Below are 17,086 nucleotides of genomic sequence, written 5' to 3' on the forward strand. Positions count from 1 at the left end.
CCTACAGTGACCTACATTGCATGGGATCAGACAGGGAACTCTCATATGAGAGTCCTGAAAGAAAATATGCTGCCATTGCTCAAACCTCGTGCATTAGCTTCTCCAGTCCCAAACGCTTTTAGAGATACTTGTATGGTCAGCTGAGGTTGCTGCTGTGAGGAAAGACTGCTTCCTGGGGTGCACAGGCAGAGTAAACCAGAAAGGAAGTCAGGGTGCGCATTAGCAGCTGGTCCCGTGTAACTTCTGATGGATGATACCTGTCTGCATTTAAAACCTCTGAGAGCCAGATGGAGGCCCAGGATAAACCCCATTTGAACATTTATCAAAACACAAAATGCTAATATCAACCTCAGTGCATACAGAAGTGATATTTTCCATCACATTGTTACCTGAGATTCATCCCAGCCTGTAAGGTAGATGTTGTAGCTGAGAAACTCTGCGTTATTTCTCTCCTGCATTTGAGCCTCCAGAGATTGCAAGAGGTCAGCAAACCATTCAAAGGCATGAGTGTCCCTGCAAAGCCAGTAAAAATAGATCTGGAAGAGACAAGAGTGAGCTGTCAGGGGACATAAGCACTTATGGTTTCTGGTTTTACATCTGCTGACAGAATGAGGATTGTAGAGTTCTTGTAGAAACTGGCCTGACCACTTCAGTAGATGGGCACGCTGGTATCGAAGCTATTCAGGAGCTTTGACGATGGGAGGGTTGTGAAGCAGAATGAATGACCGCAAGGACAAGGAAACATCTATTTCTTTTCTAACAGTGGGTTACATTTTTAGTTCATGATGTCTCACCACTTACATCCTTGAAAACAGTTTGTTATGCTAGGACATAAATTAATGATTTAGAGGCAGACTCTATCTCCCTTCCTGCTGGCGGGCAAGGTAAATTAAAGCATGTAACAAAACCAGTTCTCTTCTCCAAATACGATCCTAACTGCAGAGCGTGACCCTGCACCTCTGCACAGGGAGTTTCCAGGGGCAGGAGGCAAGAGGAGGATGGTAGCAGTCCTCTTCCACTGACGTGAAGTTGCTATCTCTGTGCTTAGGGAAGCAATGCAATATTTGCACAGGCTGTATTAGTGCCTTGGACTTTGTGTTTTTCCTGCAGACTGAACATCATCTCCACTGCAAGTGGAAATCCCCAGGGCCACACTCAGGATTTGCATGTGTGATTTTGCTCGTAGGCTATTTCTTCTTTCATTATGTTTTTGCTTCTGACCCTCCCACTTCCCTACCTGCTAGTCTCGTGAGGTAACTGGACTCTTCTCTTAGGACTCACGCATGTCTGGAGCCAAACCACCTCTGCTGGGCCTGATTTGATTTGGGCTGTCAGCCCTTGAACATTTACATGGCTTCTGGGAAAGGGGACACGCACCTTTTTGAGCTTTAGGTTGGTTGCATCATGGCAGTATTTGTACCAGACGGACTTGAGTACAGATGCAAAGGGGGTGACCCCTATTCCAGCTCCAACAAGCATAACAGTTTCATAACTGAATACATCCTCACTCGCTGTTCCAAAGGGGCCATCCACAGCTATCCTGAAATTGAAAGTACACTTCAAAATCAATAGTGAATATTTATTAGTACTATTTAAAGTAACAATAGAAAGGTAGGGTATTTGTCTGCTACAATGGACATTTGGATTGAATACTAGTCATGAAAAGGAGAGGTGGGGTTGATAGGAGGACACTGAAAAGAGCAATCTAAGGCCCACATCTACAAGGGAAGTAGTTAAGGATTGTATCACAGGTGCCACCAAACTGGTTGAGCAAAATTTAAACTGTCATAGGTGTTGGTTGACTTTACCATGGAGACTCTTTGTACATACTTGGGCAACTTCCAAGCCTCCTGGAATTCTTGCTTATCACATCCACAGGCATTGAACAAGCCCTCTGTCCAGTCCCCTACAATACGGACGTGAATGCTGAAGTAATCCTCTTCTGGAGCAGAGGTTAATGTAAATGGATGCCATTCCAGTTTAGACACTGCTGGACATTTGACAAAAATGTACTGCCCAACCTCCATCTTGAAGCCCTTCTTCATCATCTGGAGCTCAATTGTCTTGAAGGGATGAATGATCACCTACAGTGAGAGAGACAAGGGGAAAAAAGGGAAAAGAAAAACTCTACCTTCACTGTTCACTGACTGTATCTACATCCTTCATCACTAACATTGTCCTCTGCTATGAGAGCAAGGAAAGCAAGTGCAACTTTGTTCCCAGCACAACTAGGAGTGAGGAACAGCACCTAACAGCCAGATGAAAGACTGCTGAAGATGCTGAATTTTTGGTTGAAGTATTTTTTCACACCATGCTTGCAGTTACTCCAAAAGGGATAGGTCATAGAATCATAGAATGGTTTGGGTTGGAAGGGACCTTAAAGATCATCCAGTTCCAACCCCCCTGCCATCAGCGGGGACACCTTCCACTAGACCAGGTTGCTCAAAGCCTCATCCAGCCTGGTCTTAAACACTTCCAGGGAGGGGGCAGCCACAGCTTCTCTGGGCAACCTGTTCCAGTGTCTCATCACCCTCACAGTGAAGAATTTCTTCCTAATATCTAATCTAAACCTGCCCTCTTTCAGTTTAAAGCCATTTCCCCTTGTTTTGTCATTAACTGCCCTTATGAAAAGTCCCTCCCCAAGGGTCAGACTGGCACATGTTGTAACACAACACCAGATCTATGTACCAACATTGTTAATTCCAAATGCACCTTAAACAGTGGCACAGAGCACGATGTTAATGTATTTGACTGTATATATAGGGGCAAAACCATAGGGCTATCACACAGATAGGGAATGGGATAGATAGTACCACTGGAAGCTGATGTTTTCCTATTATAGTTGGGTTGGACCTATAATATGGGTATTTGCATTCTGCCTGTCTTTAGCCAGGAATAAATCAAAGCGATATTCTAGAAGCAAGGCTAGTATTTCTGTCACTATGATTTTTTAATCCTAAAGTTGTCTGCCAAGGTTATTTTCAGTTTTCAGAAGAGATTTGCAAGAGGGAGAATCAAGTCTCTATCTATTAATGTAGGTATGAATAGTAGTGCTTAGGATTGTGGAATAAATTTTCTGCCAACAGGGAACTAAGCAGATGCCATAGACATTTGGTGTAGAAAGGGCTCAGAGATCTTTTGGTGAAATTACCAAAAAGCAGACTACTCCATAGGAGCTTTCCAACATGTCAGAATTGTGCCAGGGCACAGTAGAAACATCTGATGTCATCCCACAAATCCTGCTATGATTTTAACAGGGTATGTTCATGAGATGCAGCACAGTGCCATGTGAGAAAATTACACTGGGAAAGGCCAGGGTAGTTTTTACATGTTTGAGCTTAGTGCCCTGCTTATCTGGCTGTCAGACTTTCAAGACCAGTGTTAGTATCTCTGCAACACACTGCAACACCCCATGGGGAATGGAAGCTCAAGATTAGCTTTGGCTGCACAAAATAGGTACCCCCCAACTCTCCTTTTCTGGAGTCATTTGTTCTGCTGAAAAATCTGAATTCCTAAATATCTGGGTAGTTTTGAAAACAAAGATTTGGTATCTTAAATACTCTTGAGGCTGTAGAATTTCTAGACTGTGGAATTTTTCACTCGATACAAAAAAAATTAATTTCTCTTTGCTAAGATTCAGTCCTGTGCCTTAACTGACTTCCTCCTCTCGCTCTCTTTTAGAGACAGGCTACATTTAGATGTTAGAGGTTGGCATTATTTTTGCCTGATAGCAGCCAGAACATTCCTGAGAGGCCTTTCACTGATAATTTTTTCTGTCGTGCAGGAGCCATTAGCTTTGCTGTACCATTTGGAATAACTGGTAATATTCTGCTCAGTGTTAAGCATAGCATCAACACATACCTTTGTGATAACAACTTTCTGCTGTGACCTCCAAAACCGCACCAACCTCTCACACAGGTACAAAAACATGGGACCTACTACCCACTTCCACGTCTGTAAGCAGAATAAAATGAGGTCAGATTATTAAGATGGCGACTTAGATGAAACTGCGTCTGAAAAATGCTGTGAGCAGGCATGAAATTCAATGTAGGTTCTTTATCAACCAAAGTAGGGGACCCTTAAGAGATACGAAACCTTCAAAATTACTTCTGGTCAGAGAGGGAATTTCTTTCTTTGTTGAGAATTGCACCTGGCTTTTTACTTGCTACTAAAGTTACAGCAAGGTATTTTCCTATGAGTGATTTTGTCTCAGTCTAAAAATGAAGGTAACTAAGTGAAATGTTGAGTAAAGATCTGAATGTATTATTGACTCAGGTCTGTATTACTGCAGGAAAAGATGTGGTTTCTGTTAACAGACCAGTCTGTAATGTGAACGAACAACCAGCCTGGTTAGTCAATAAAAGCTGAAGTTTTAATGTCACCTTTCTAGAGGCTTTAATTTTCTGTTAATGGTCATTAGTCCATTAATAATGTGAAAATATTTATTATGTGGACTATAGCACTTTCTAGAATTGCCCACAAGCCACAAAATACATGTTGGGTAAACAGTTCTCCAATACAATTTGCTCTTTAGCTTTGCCTTTTAATTGTTCTCATTTTATGGCACGCTGGACATGGGTTGTCTGTCTGTCTGTCTGTAGTCCATTTCTGCTTATAATCCATTGAGGTGAAATCTATTACTTTATGTAAAGAAAGCTGCCACTGAAGAGGGCTTTTCTACAGCAAGTGGATATGTTATTTAACAAAAGGAATAAACTGTAAACATTTTAAATTGGATTTACACTCCAGACAACTGTTCTTACCATAGGAGGATTCCCTGAAAACTGGGGGATTGGGCAAGCTTCAATCTTTCCCCAGTAAGTAAAGTTCTTGTAGCAAATCTCTGGATTGTGTTCAGCCAGACTCTCAGCTGTCTGCCCCCGTACAATACGCCTGGAAAAAAATAAAAATCATCAAGGCAATGAAATGAAAACGAGGGTATCTGACCCTTATTGTTATTCTATTTATGTACTACTCTATTTATGTGGACTTCTGCAGTGCCACAGCTTTGATACAGCTTTACTGCTCTAATAAAGCCACAAAATTGCTATGAAAATGATAAAAAATAGGGAGGAAAGTTTGTAGAGGAGAATACTGACTACAAGATCAGGTGAGGAACTGAGAGTTATGTCCATTTCCATTTCCAGGAAGTGGTCACAATAGGAAAGCTTCATTCTTTTCAGAGGTATCCTACCTTTTTCTTCAATAAAAACAAAACCTGGAGTGGGCAAGGTAATCAATTTCCTAGTGACCAGTACAGAAATTATTTCTGTTGCTTAGCTTAGAAATTTCCAACACACATTCATCCTTTGATCCTTCCTCTCCCTTTAAAGCTGTGGAGTAGCTGTTCAGTTGGTGTCAATGAACACAGATGCTTCTGATGCAAAGCAGCTATGCCGGCTATACCAGCTCATGTCAGTTCATGGTCTGGCCTCTATGTTCTTGCTTGGTTAGGGTTTGTTGTTGTTGGTGGTGGTTGTTTTATTATAGAGAAGCCTGACTGCTCTGTATTTCCAGTGGCAGAGCTAGTGCTGAAAGACAGTTTCAGTTTTGAGGGGGAAAAATATCTTCTGATCTTGTTTACTAGTTCTTGCCTCTGACTGGAGTTCTGCCAACCTCAGGGGTGTGTGAGAGTCCCAAAAATGATGGTAATGAGTAGGATGAGGGTCCCAGTAGAGAAATTCAGGTTAAGATCTGATGCTTTTCCCTAGAAATGGTCTGATTCTGATCAGGCTGTTCATTTTTATGCCAATATGATTTCCTTGAGATCTTCTTCTCATGACTTCTCTTTCTGCTTTTCTAGCTCAGTTTCTGTGAACTTGACTATGCTTCTGATGTTTCAAAAAAACGTGATATCTAAGTCATCTGTATGCCTAGCTTGATAGATTTATCAGAGGGGTATTAGAAAGCCAGTGCACAGTCTTGAAAGTAAAAGATTGCACTGCTCATAAATATTACTAATGAACCTCTTCCTCATTAAAGTTTGATTAACATCCTGCCTGAAAAATAAAGGGAAGGACACTGTCCCAGGAGCATCACGAGTTGCAATTTGCAGGAACATCACCAGTTGCAGTGTACTTCCCCACTAGTGACAACGGGTTCAGCTGAGCCGCCCTCTGGGATGAGTTACGGGAACAGGAGGAGCCCATTTCCTGCCACTCCTCACCCCATTGCTTAAGGAAGAGTGGGCCTGAGGGTTGTTGCCTTGCCCTATGCTCCACTCAAGGTTTGACAATGCCAGTACCCTGTACAAGAAAGAAAAGACTTATTTTCCCTTATAACTCAGTGTAGGTGCTCTTCCAGTAGTATAATTAAACTTTCAGTAGTATAGCTTTCTAATTACTTTCTTTTTCAGATGAATATTTTACTTTAGCTCCCAAGGCAGAGTGGTTTGAATCTCTGCATTCTCTCCTCTTTACATCTACTATGATGGGAAGTTTGGGACATTTGCCTGTGACACATAGCTTATGCAAAAAAACCATCAGTGCTACAGAAATGCTGTAACAGCTTGTAATCGACAAGAATCTGCCCCTTGGATTCTATTAATCACCTCTGGTTCAGTTTTCTGTATATACATATATGTATGTATATACACACGTATATGTGACACCCAGCCTTCTGTCTCCTGAGATAAACTGACATCTATGCTTCTCTCTGACATGTTACTTTGAGACTGTCAGATCATACTTCTTCCATAACATCCATCTTTGTACACCTAAGATGCCTTCCTTGAGTGTAAAAACCTCATCCAATATTTTTTAGTGTATTAGTATTTTCTCTAAACTCAAAATACCATTCTTGCCTTTAAAGCCAAATAAGTGAGGCCACTGAGTTCACAGACAGAAAGCATCCTTCCCTCTACAGATAACAATATTCCTGTGCTTATTATCTGTCAAAGGATAGCTGAACTTCTCTGACAACCACATCCAACCACTGCTGCTCAAACTCTTGTCTTCTCAGTACAGGGCAGTTAAAATGGTGGAGGTATACTGAACATCCAAGCAAATAAAAAGTCAACTTTTATAAAATATGTGCTCCTCACTGACTTCTAGGAAGAGCAATGTTTGCTTTCTGATAGCATTATGTAGTAACTAATGTCAAGTTTGGACATTTTGTCATTACCTGTACAATATTTACTGAAGGAAACATGAACCACTTTTCCTTCAGCAGGTTTTGCTCAAACCTTCTCCTTCTTGTTTTGGAAGTTGGAATGGACAAATATGCTGGTAGTGATTCTCATCTGCCTTCTATTTTTGTCCTTCCTGTTTTACTCTCATTTCTGTCTTTTTTCTGGCACTACTGGACTGAGAGGAAGTATTTTTGAATAGTCATTTTTACTGGGCATTTTTAAAACACACTTTCTAGTGCACCTAGAATTTCCTTTAAAATGGACAATATGGTGTAATTATGAACTATGAAATGTGGCTTGGATACTTTAGCCTTTTTTTTGTCTCTGTGCATCAGTTCTTTGGTTTTATAAAATGAAACTAAAGTTCATTTTTCTAAGTGATAAAATTGTGTTTGTGTAGTGCTAAAGTTGTTTCATCAGGCTTTTCAGCTATTTCAGAAGAAGGTATAGAATGACCCAACAGTAGAAAAAGATGTTTGGCATTTGGAAGTCACAAAAACTTACGGTTATCTACATTTGAGCTAAAAATCCATTCTGAAATGCTGCTGATATTAAAAGTTCATCCAAGTCTGAAAGATAAGTCTGCATTGTTACAGCTTTCATTTACCCAGCAAAATCATAGACTCTGGATTGTTTTTATGTTGAGGTCTCCTTACATGTATGTATGTGATGCAATTCCTTTTAGGAGAGAAAGATAAATTAACAATTGGAAACAGGAACCGTGGAAAAAAGCTTTCCAATTAAAGTATCAGAAGTTGAGTATCAGTGAGCTTAACTATGACGGAGTCTCATAAAGCCTCATGCATGTGAGTGGCTTGTTGCATGTGTCAGTGAGAGCCTCACAGCTCTCAGAGCCAGTATTGGCCCATCATTACCATCAAAAATAACTGCTGACTTAAGTCCCTATGCTTATGTGTGTAGAGGGCTTTACATTAAGATATAGTAGTTAGCACATATTGTGTGATAAGTACGAATACTCACCCAGCACCATGGATGACAAGGCCAATAAAGAAGATGACAAAGAGATGGTGAGTGTACCAGAATACTTCAAAATATGACCTTCGGATGGTTTTGGTGGATGACGTGATGATTAGTATGAGGGCCAGCGTGATGATAACACCAGTGAGACCAGCCAAGTACGTGAAAGCCACATATAGACCTCCCACAGGATTCTGTGAAATAATTACACACATTGGTCTAAGGAAGGGGTTGCATCGAAGCAGAGCCAGGTGAACCATCAGTCTGTTTCACTCACCAAATTCTTGACTTTCTAAGTCTTTAAATCACACTCTGTGAATCTGTATGCCAACAATGCCAATATCCCACTCCATTTTTCACAGAATCACAGAATCACAGAATGTTGGGGATTGGAAGGGACCTCGAAAGATCATCTAGTCCAATCCCCCTGCCAGAGCAGGAACCTAAACAATTTTACACAGGAAGGCATCCAGGCGGGTCTTGAATGTCTCCAGAGAAGGAGACTCCACAACCTCCCTGGGCAGCCTGTTCCAGGGCTCTGTTACCCTCACTGTAAAGTAGTTTTTTCTCAAGTTTAAGCGGAACCTCCTGTGTTCCAGCTTACACCCATTGCTCCTTGTCCTATCGTTGGGCATCACTGAGAAGAGCCTGGCTCCATCCTCATGACATTCACCCTTTACATATTTATAAACATTAATGAGGTCTCCCCTCAGCCTCCTCTTCTCCAAGCTAAAGAGACCCAGCTCCCTCAGCCTTTCCTCATAAGGGAGATGCTCCACTCCCTTAATCATCTTCGTGGCTCTGCGCTGGACTCTCTCAAGGAGTTCCCTGTCCTTCTTGAACTGTGGTTGCACTGCAGGTTTACCTTTACTAAAGTAAGCGGAAGTAGAGAGAAAAGGTTTTCCACTGATGCACACACCAGACATTGTTTCTTACTCTGCCACTGCTCAGCAGTATGGGCTTGGGGAAGGTGAACACATTTGCACAGCTCTGTTGCTAAGACCTGGTGTTCTACATCCATATTTAGGGAGCTAAATGAAAGTTCTCCTTTTCAGTGGCATTGTTGCAGCTGTGTGTGGGTCTCCTAACTCAGAGACTGGATGCTTGGTGCTTCTGAGGGATGAGGAAGTTTCTTATTTTTGTTGGTTATTTTTTTGGTTTTGGGTTTGGTTTTTTTTAACCAGAGCTTAAGCAGCCCAAGTTCAAATCTTCTGCCTTGATTTCTGTGTACCTTTCTGTGTGCCATGTCTACATAAGTCAGAAGACTGCTTTACAGGGCATTTGTTTTTACATAATGTTTTAAAAATACTTTGAAATCCTCAGATTAAAAAGTTTAAAGTACTATTAAAATTCAGCAACAATATTACTGACAAATATATAGAAGAATGAATTATACAAGGTTTTGCTGCAAGGTGTCCCAAACCCAGCATGTGCACACCAGGCACTCTGCTCACATAGTCTTATATGATCACCTAACCAAATGTAATAATGACTCTTTCACAGCCTGATGTCACTTACCCCAATAGTTTTTCTAAAAAAGTTGACATAGCTTTCATTTGGGTTATCACCAAGGCTAGAAAGCACAGCTGCCAGAGTTCCTTTCTCCTCAACACGGGCTTGCACACTCCACTCAACATTGAATAAATGTGCGACAGTGTGAATTGCTGGGAGTGAGAGGAAAGAAATAATCAGGGTTAGGCACAGGACAAGTACTCAGTGGTTTTGGGTAACGTGAAACTTAGCAACATTTGTCAACTGCAGCTTAAGACCTTTGCCACTCTCACCCTCTTCATCACAATTTCAGATCACTGACATGTTTTACTGTTAAAGCTTTACTGCTTGAAGTTTACATCTTTTTGGGTGGGGGAAGGACAGAAATGAAAGGAAGTTTCCAGAACGTCTTAGTTCAACAAAGACTTTCAACAATTCAAGTGGTAGTACTCTTGGGAACACATAGGAAACTGTAGCATGGGATGGCTTAAATTATTTGTCAGGATCATCCAGGATTTCTGTAGAAGAGCCCAGAAGGGAATCTGGATCTCTTTGGTGTCACATCTTCTAGTTCTGCTTTGTTCTGCTGTATTGCTAATAATCACTAATAATGTTCTTAAACCTAGTATAGCTGAGGTGTTTCACATTACTTCCATTATGCATTGTTGCAGGGGAAAACTGTACAATGATTTTCAATTTTTTTTCCCTTTTGAATCACCAGATACTTATTCACCTTCAAAACAGGGCCTGATGGGTACAGATCTAACACCCCCAAACAATCCACCTCTGCTACAGACCTTCTCTGTGGCCTTATGTTAACTGCATCGCCCTGCTTCTTTTCTGTGTAGTGGTGGTGAGATTTCAGCCACAGCTCAGAAAGGAAACCTGCTCAGCTCAAGTAATCTACTGATATGAAGACTGTTCTAAGCTATATGATTTGTAAGGTACTTGCATTGAGAAGTGACAAATCTGATGAAAGGAAAAAAGATAGAAACCCCTTCATTTAGGAAATGAGGGTTAAAATTTGAAAACGTTTCCATGGCCTGTTTGAGCTTTTTATACCCTTTTCCTTTCTCATTTCTATTATTTGTTTCAGACATGGCAGCTAAGAAATAAGAATTAAAAGAAGAAAATAAGAAACACGAATTAAAGCCAGGGTATCTGTTTCTCAGGGAATTCCTAAACACCATTTATTAACTAGTGTCCTAAATGGTGCTGACGGTTCCAGAGAAAATTATTCTTTCTTATTTATCTTTTGCTCTCTGACAGCTGCAGAATAATATTTGGAAACTGACTTCTTCAGCTTAATGAAATCAGGTCTTTGCCCATATCCTTAAGAACTGGAATCCCACCTGGATTCTGTGTAAAATGCATGAGAAAGCAATAAACAAACAAACATTTGAGTACCAACCAGTATGAAGGGCGATCATCCATGCCACCATTTTGTGAAAGGTGAGGTTCCTGTCCAGCTGTCGTCTGACACGGGTAGAGCAGCACTTTGGGTTTGAAGAAAAAAAGTATTTGAAGACTATTTGTGATGTCTATGCACATTGACTGAAATGCAGGGACCAAAACAGAGGGCCTGAGCACAGCAATTGGTGGCACTGCTAGTAAAAATCCTAAGAATTCCTAAATATAGACAAAAATATTTTCCCCATACTTCAGAACATGAAAATAACAGATTTTGTTTTAACATGTCCCATTGAAACAATGTGTTTCAATTGTCAAAGTGTTTGACAATGAGAAAAAAACTTAACATCCAGTATGACAAAAGTATATATCTTATCTGTGTTAAATTATACATTATAAACAGAAGGAGGGATTGGAGTCTGTCACGGAAGGGTGACTGCTTTGGTAGAGTCTCAAGTTGCCACCTAGCATCAGGTTCCTGTTGTGGTTCACACTGTAGGAATGTACTGTAAAGTTAGGGTACAACTGTCTCAGGGACATCCCACCCCAAAAGTGCTCGTCACTTATGGTCGGTAATATGAAGTGATTCCTTTCCCAAAACACTGGCTGTACTTGCTGGGCATTCACTTACAACTTATTGCTGGAGTTACACAAAGGGAAGACAATACTATGCAAAGTAATACAAACACTTCCTCACAAGAACCATGTAGATGTTTCACACAACAAATTGAGACCAAAATATTCTTCCAAGTGTTTGCCGGCCATTAACTTTGTAGATGGCAGGGTAAGGTAATGTACTTTCCCAGTTAATCCCAACCATCCAGGAGTGAAACAGAAGAAGGGACGATAAAGCACCAGAAGAATTTAATTTCTCATTTTCTCATTTGTTCTTTACTTAGTAGATATATACCAGCAGTGGCCTTACTCTTCCATACCAGTCCCTTTCTAAATAACCCGTGAGCATTAACTGTACAGAGAAACAGATGAGCAGGAAACAGTTCTCTCCCTTGATTATTCTCCAGCTGTGACATTGATTAAAGCACAAACTCTTACACCTTGGGGCTATTGCAATGACTTCAGTAGACTATAACAACAGCTGGGAGAAATTTGGCCTTCTCTGTATCATGTATCTTGAGACACAATTAAAGAGACTGCAGGATAAACTGTAGCACAGCAAGGAAGTGCCAACTCTACTTGATTGCCTTGCAAAAACTACTGGATCTTTCTGTTTAAGAAGCAGAAGGCCAAGCAATGGCAAAATGCTGTGGCTAGGTTCAGTAGTGAGGCTCATTGAACAACAGTGATGAATGCAGCAATAAAGGGCATGGAAAGACAACACAGCTGTTCTTTCAGTTAATAACAAATAACAAATAGTGTATGATTTCTGGATGACAGGATATAAAGGGCAAGAGTTTCCAGCACATTCCCGTTGAACAGTAGGTTTGAACAATTCTCCCCTCTCCTTAACCGCAATAACATTGCTGTTGGAAAGGTCACTACCCATTCAGTAAGTTATTTGACATTTAAAAATCCTGATTTTTCTCAAGAGATCCTCACAGGTGCTACTTGCAGAGCATAGCTAATTACAGACAACAGCAGAACAAGCATAAGCAGCTGTACCCCTGTGCTAAGGCCACCACAGTCCTGACACTACCACTGACACATTGGGATGTGTGTCTTTTGCTTAAGATACAAAATTACCTCTTTCCTGAGGTATAGCTTTATTGCAAAAAACAACTGAAGTTAAACAAACACCAACTCTCTAACAGTCCTATTTATGCCCCTCCCTCCCCTCCTTGCTCATCCTCAGAGCCCTTTGCTTCCTCATACAGCATAGCTGTAGCTCTCTGCATGGCTCTCACTTGCAAACTGGGTGTAGCCTGAGTCACAGTCCCCAAGGCCGAAGGACTTACTCTGTAGCTTGAATACTGAGGTAAGAGGGACAGCTTCATCGAGATCCTGGTTAGAAAAGTTAAGCTTTAGATGTTAGGAGATGAGTAATACAGAACAAGCAGCATAAAAGTTCTGGCTGGAGTACAATTCTCAACCCTTGGAATCAGTTTTTAGCCTTCCAGTAACATCTTCAAAAGTGTCTTCAGCTCTTTCATTGCTTTGACCTCAGAAGACCTCTGCCCAACCTGCTTTCAGCTTGACCCCTGTGGAATCTATTTCAGACCTCATGAAGGCCTTGTATGACCAAGAGCTCATAAATGTTTTCTAGGTGCATTCATCCAATAGCAACATTAATTCTTATTAAATTTATGTCCATTATTGACTTCTGAAGCCTAGGGAGTCAGCTCTGAATTTTGGCAGATACTAGTTGATCTTTCTCAGGGCAGGGGAAGAACAACTTTAACCCTATAGTTTTACTTGCTGTTCTTTTTACATACATGGAGGTTACGGCTGTCTGCTTTCGTAGCATCCCAGAATCTAAAGAGGTACAGCACAAGTCTGAAAGCCTGGTCTCCATAGTTACAACTTTTATTCCTAAGGGCTATACCTCAAACAGGCAACTTAGGAGCTTACTGTGGCAAATGATACATCTTGTTTGTGTGTGACAATCAGCGTGGCTGACTGTCAGAATATTTGTACTAGATGGATGCACAGCCTGGGTTGTCTCTGATTATTTTCATATTATTTTGTATCCCATTCTCTTTCCCCACGAAGGACTCTTGAAACCCATTGTGTTTCACTTTTATTGCTTCCTCTTTTGCTCCGCTCTTTCAGCCCCTGCAGGCCATCTCATTTGCTTGAAAGATTTTATACTAGATTTACAGATGAAAACCAACTCTGTGAACTGGTGTTGTTGACCATGTGTATATTAAAGAGGCTAGAAAGAAAGGAGGAATCATTATATATTTGGAAGGACAGTTCATGAGCTTGCTTTTTCACTGGACCATGGTATGCATTGTCTGCATTATTTCTGCTGTAGCAGCCAGAGCTGTACATTTCAGCAGGGTGATACAGTCAGTGCTATCATAGGAAGCCTCTCCAGCTGTCACCTAGAATCAGTTGTCCTTTTCTAAGTGGTGGTTCCTCAGTGCTGTATGTAACATTTGCATTTGGGAGCTAGAAACGGTAAAAAAGGCCTGCAAACGATTTCATCCTGAGATGGAAATGCAAGTTGGACAAAAAAGAATGTAAATTATGAACCTACTGAAAAATGTCCCATTCTGAAAGTCTGCAAAAGGCTACATTTACTTTAAGAACTTAACATTCAAAGATAGAAGACATGGGCTAATATCTCTTGCTACAAATGGTTGATGTATCAGTGACAAATGAGGCAAGTGTTGGACTAGATGATCTCCTGAGGTCCCTTCCAACCCCTTCCATTCTGTGATTCTGTGAAATGTGTGTAAGCACCACCTATGGCTGCTGCCAGCCAGAAGAGGGACTTTGCATCCAGGGCAGCAAGATGCCCAGGAGGCAAGAAAAAAGGAAGACTCAAAGAAGGCTAATTCAAGGCTAAACCTCTCAACAGAGTTCTAGATACAACACTGGAATATAGACCTCAGGCTTGCTCATAGCAAAACTCCAGGCTTATCTACTTTAAAGAGGACATCCCCAAAGTACGGTATATTTGGGGAACTTGTACGAAGTTGCTTGGTATATTTGGAAGGCTGCCTGGGTTATTATCTGTCATAAATTTTGAAATTCTTTCTTCATCTTACCGCACTTGATCCTCTGAGGAAGGAGAGCAAGTTTCGACATACTGGCAGCAGAATCAGCATGCAGTTGAAATTCAGACAAGCTGCAGGGGCCCTTGCCAGAGCCAAAGCACGCTGTAATTGGAGAGATGCCATTATTAAATTAATTATCTGCAACATTATCCAGGACATGGATAGGCATAGATTTCATTTATGTATTACATCACAACTTTTCATGAGTGTGAGATCTGGAGTTAATTAACTTTGTTCACATTTTAGACTAGTCATGCTCTGTCCCAGTCAGAGGCATGTATGCAGAGAACACATTCCTTCAGATAAACACCTTCTATTTCCAGTTTTGAAATAATATGGTTGTACAAAAAGTTCCCTGTCATATCTGACAATCAATGGCCAAGCACAGATGCAAGTCTAAGCCATGAGTAGAGTTTTCTGACCCAAGGCTATAAAGAAAGTCTCACTGCTGTGGTTTCAGTTGGCTGGGGGGTTATGGTACAAAGAAGGACAGTTTATGAAGGAAGTGGTTTTATGTTCTCTGTTGCCAGTAAAGGCAGTCTAGGGAAATTTGCTGCCTCATCTTTTAGGAATATGTTCCCTTAATGTTGCTCTTCACATCCTGAATGATTTCAGATTTTGACAAAGACTGTTTGAAAGGAGGGAATTAGGACTGTATTAATCCAAACACACTGAAGGGAAGGAAAAGATAATGTTTGCTCTCCTTGAATTGATTTGGGCCCTTTCAGGTTTCAAATCACAGTAACTGACTCAGGGTTACACTGAGATCTAGTTATCCAAGCACAGGTCTCTGTGACTTCAAAGGCAACTGCAACATGATTGCCTAAGAGAGAATTTGATCCATAGATCTGAAGCTGTATGCAGAACAGGATTTCATGCTTTGTTGAATTAAACCATGGCTTTACAAACCTTTTTTACAAAGTTATGTGTTCTGTAATTTGAAGCTTAGGCTGATTTTTGTGTCTGTGATCAGGCTTTTAAAATATGTGAACCAATAAATTTTCCCCGTCAATTGGTCATGACCTGTGCTAGCTTTAGAAGCAAGTTTGTGGTAGGACACATAATTCTGCATTAACCAGTTGGGCTACATTGAATAGCCCAGGGTCCAGGATCACTTTGTTACTTACCTACTATTCACACACTTCATGAATATAAGAATGATGATTACTTTTCAGGGCTAATAGCTTTGTAAACTATTCATGCTATGAAAAATAACTGCATGGGGAAATGTTTGCAGAATAGTTCAATGGCAATATTTTATTCATCTTTTGCTTAATAAAGCAGCTACAATGCATGTTCACTTTAATTACTAGGAGCATAATAGTTGCCTGCAAACATCTTTAGAATGAGATCTTTCTATTTTGCTTACCAACTTTCTATTCAGAAGCAGTGAACATATATCTGCATTCGGTTATCTGTTTGCATGTGACTTTTAACCCTGACATGAACCTGCTACTCCAGCCACTTGATCCTGTTTCAATCAAATAAAACAGGGGAAAAAATGCTGCATGCTCAGTCTATGCCAAGATAATATGTTTTGTACTTACGCCAAGGAGTACTCTGGTGTAGAAGAATTTTGGTGGGACATCATATACAAGGTAGTACCACCAAAAGAGGAAGACATTTAACCCCAGCCACACAATCTATAAGAGAAAAGAACAGGAAACTTTACAGTTTGTTGTTGGAGATCATACATCTGAATTTACATAGTTCAGATAATGGTCAATTAGTTCATTGTGCTTCTATTTGCACAGAGAGGCATATTGCAGGGTATGAAGGGTTCAGCAAAAAAGCGACAGAAATTTTTCTGGTGGAAATGGGCTCTGATGTGTGCACACAGGAATGCAGGAGTGGCAGTAAATCAAAATACAGCAATGGGTAGCCGAAACTTTTGCATGGCTAAAAGGGTTTAGACGTGTAGATGTGGCATTTAGGGACATGGTTTAGTGGTGGACTTGGCAGTGTTAGGTTTACAGCTGAACTCAATGATCCTAAAGGCCTTTTCCAACCTAAAGGATTCTATGATTATACAAGGACCATCATATTACAGGTGTTTAGCTAAGTCTGCAAGTCTAGATGAATGTCCAAACATCATCAAAGGTATGGGCCTTTTCCAAATGGTGGTTCCTCAGTCATATCAACCTATGTAAGAGAAAGACTTAGGAGCTATGCCAAAGGACCAAGAAGCTTGAGATCTAAATATAGATGGCCTAAATTACACCTAAGGCCTAATATTTTCTATTGAGTAGGAGGCTCTGAAGGTCTGAAATCAGCCAGGAGGAAATATTCAAAACAAGCACTTTGGCAGTGTTTAGACTACCCCAAATTTGGCTTCTTTAAAGCTGCACTGCAGTATTCTTTCAGACTTGCATATCCTACTGTGCAGGTTTCTTTAGGG

The 17,086-nt window shown here is 40.7% G+C and overlaps 1 protein-coding gene across 1 annotated transcript in view; it reads right to left on the bottom strand.

Moving 5' to 3' along the window:
• Positions 1–17,086, bottom strand: part of CYBB (cytochrome b-245 beta chain) — a 21,157-nt gene that overhangs the window by 1,908 nt on the left and 2,163 nt on the right. Inside the window, exons 2-11 of the mRNA XM_010177767.1 lie at positions 16,236–16,331; positions 14,680–14,790; positions 11,010–11,094; positions 9,626–9,771; positions 8,111–8,301; positions 4,764–4,893; positions 3,862–3,954; positions 1,831–2,084; positions 1,378–1,540; positions 390–536 (exon numbers count right to left, since the gene is read on the bottom strand). Of these exons, the coding sequence (XP_010176069.1) occupies positions 390–536; positions 1,378–1,540; positions 1,831–2,084; positions 3,862–3,954; positions 4,764–4,893; positions 8,111–8,301; positions 9,626–9,771; positions 11,010–11,094; positions 14,680–14,790; positions 16,236–16,331 (1,416 nt within the window). The remainder of the gene's footprint in view (positions 1–389; positions 537–1,377; positions 1,541–1,830; positions 2,085–3,861; positions 3,955–4,763; positions 4,894–8,110; positions 8,302–9,625; positions 9,772–11,009; positions 11,095–14,679; positions 14,791–16,235; positions 16,332–17,086) is intronic.

The sequence above is a fragment of the Antrostomus carolinensis genome, unplaced genomic scaffold, assembly GCF_000700745.2.
Source record: "Antrostomus carolinensis isolate BGI_N321 unplaced genomic scaffold, ASM70074v2 scaffold11771, whole genome shotgun sequence".
Taxonomy (NCBI): domain Eukaryota; kingdom Metazoa; phylum Chordata; class Aves; order Caprimulgiformes; family Caprimulgidae; genus Antrostomus; species Antrostomus carolinensis.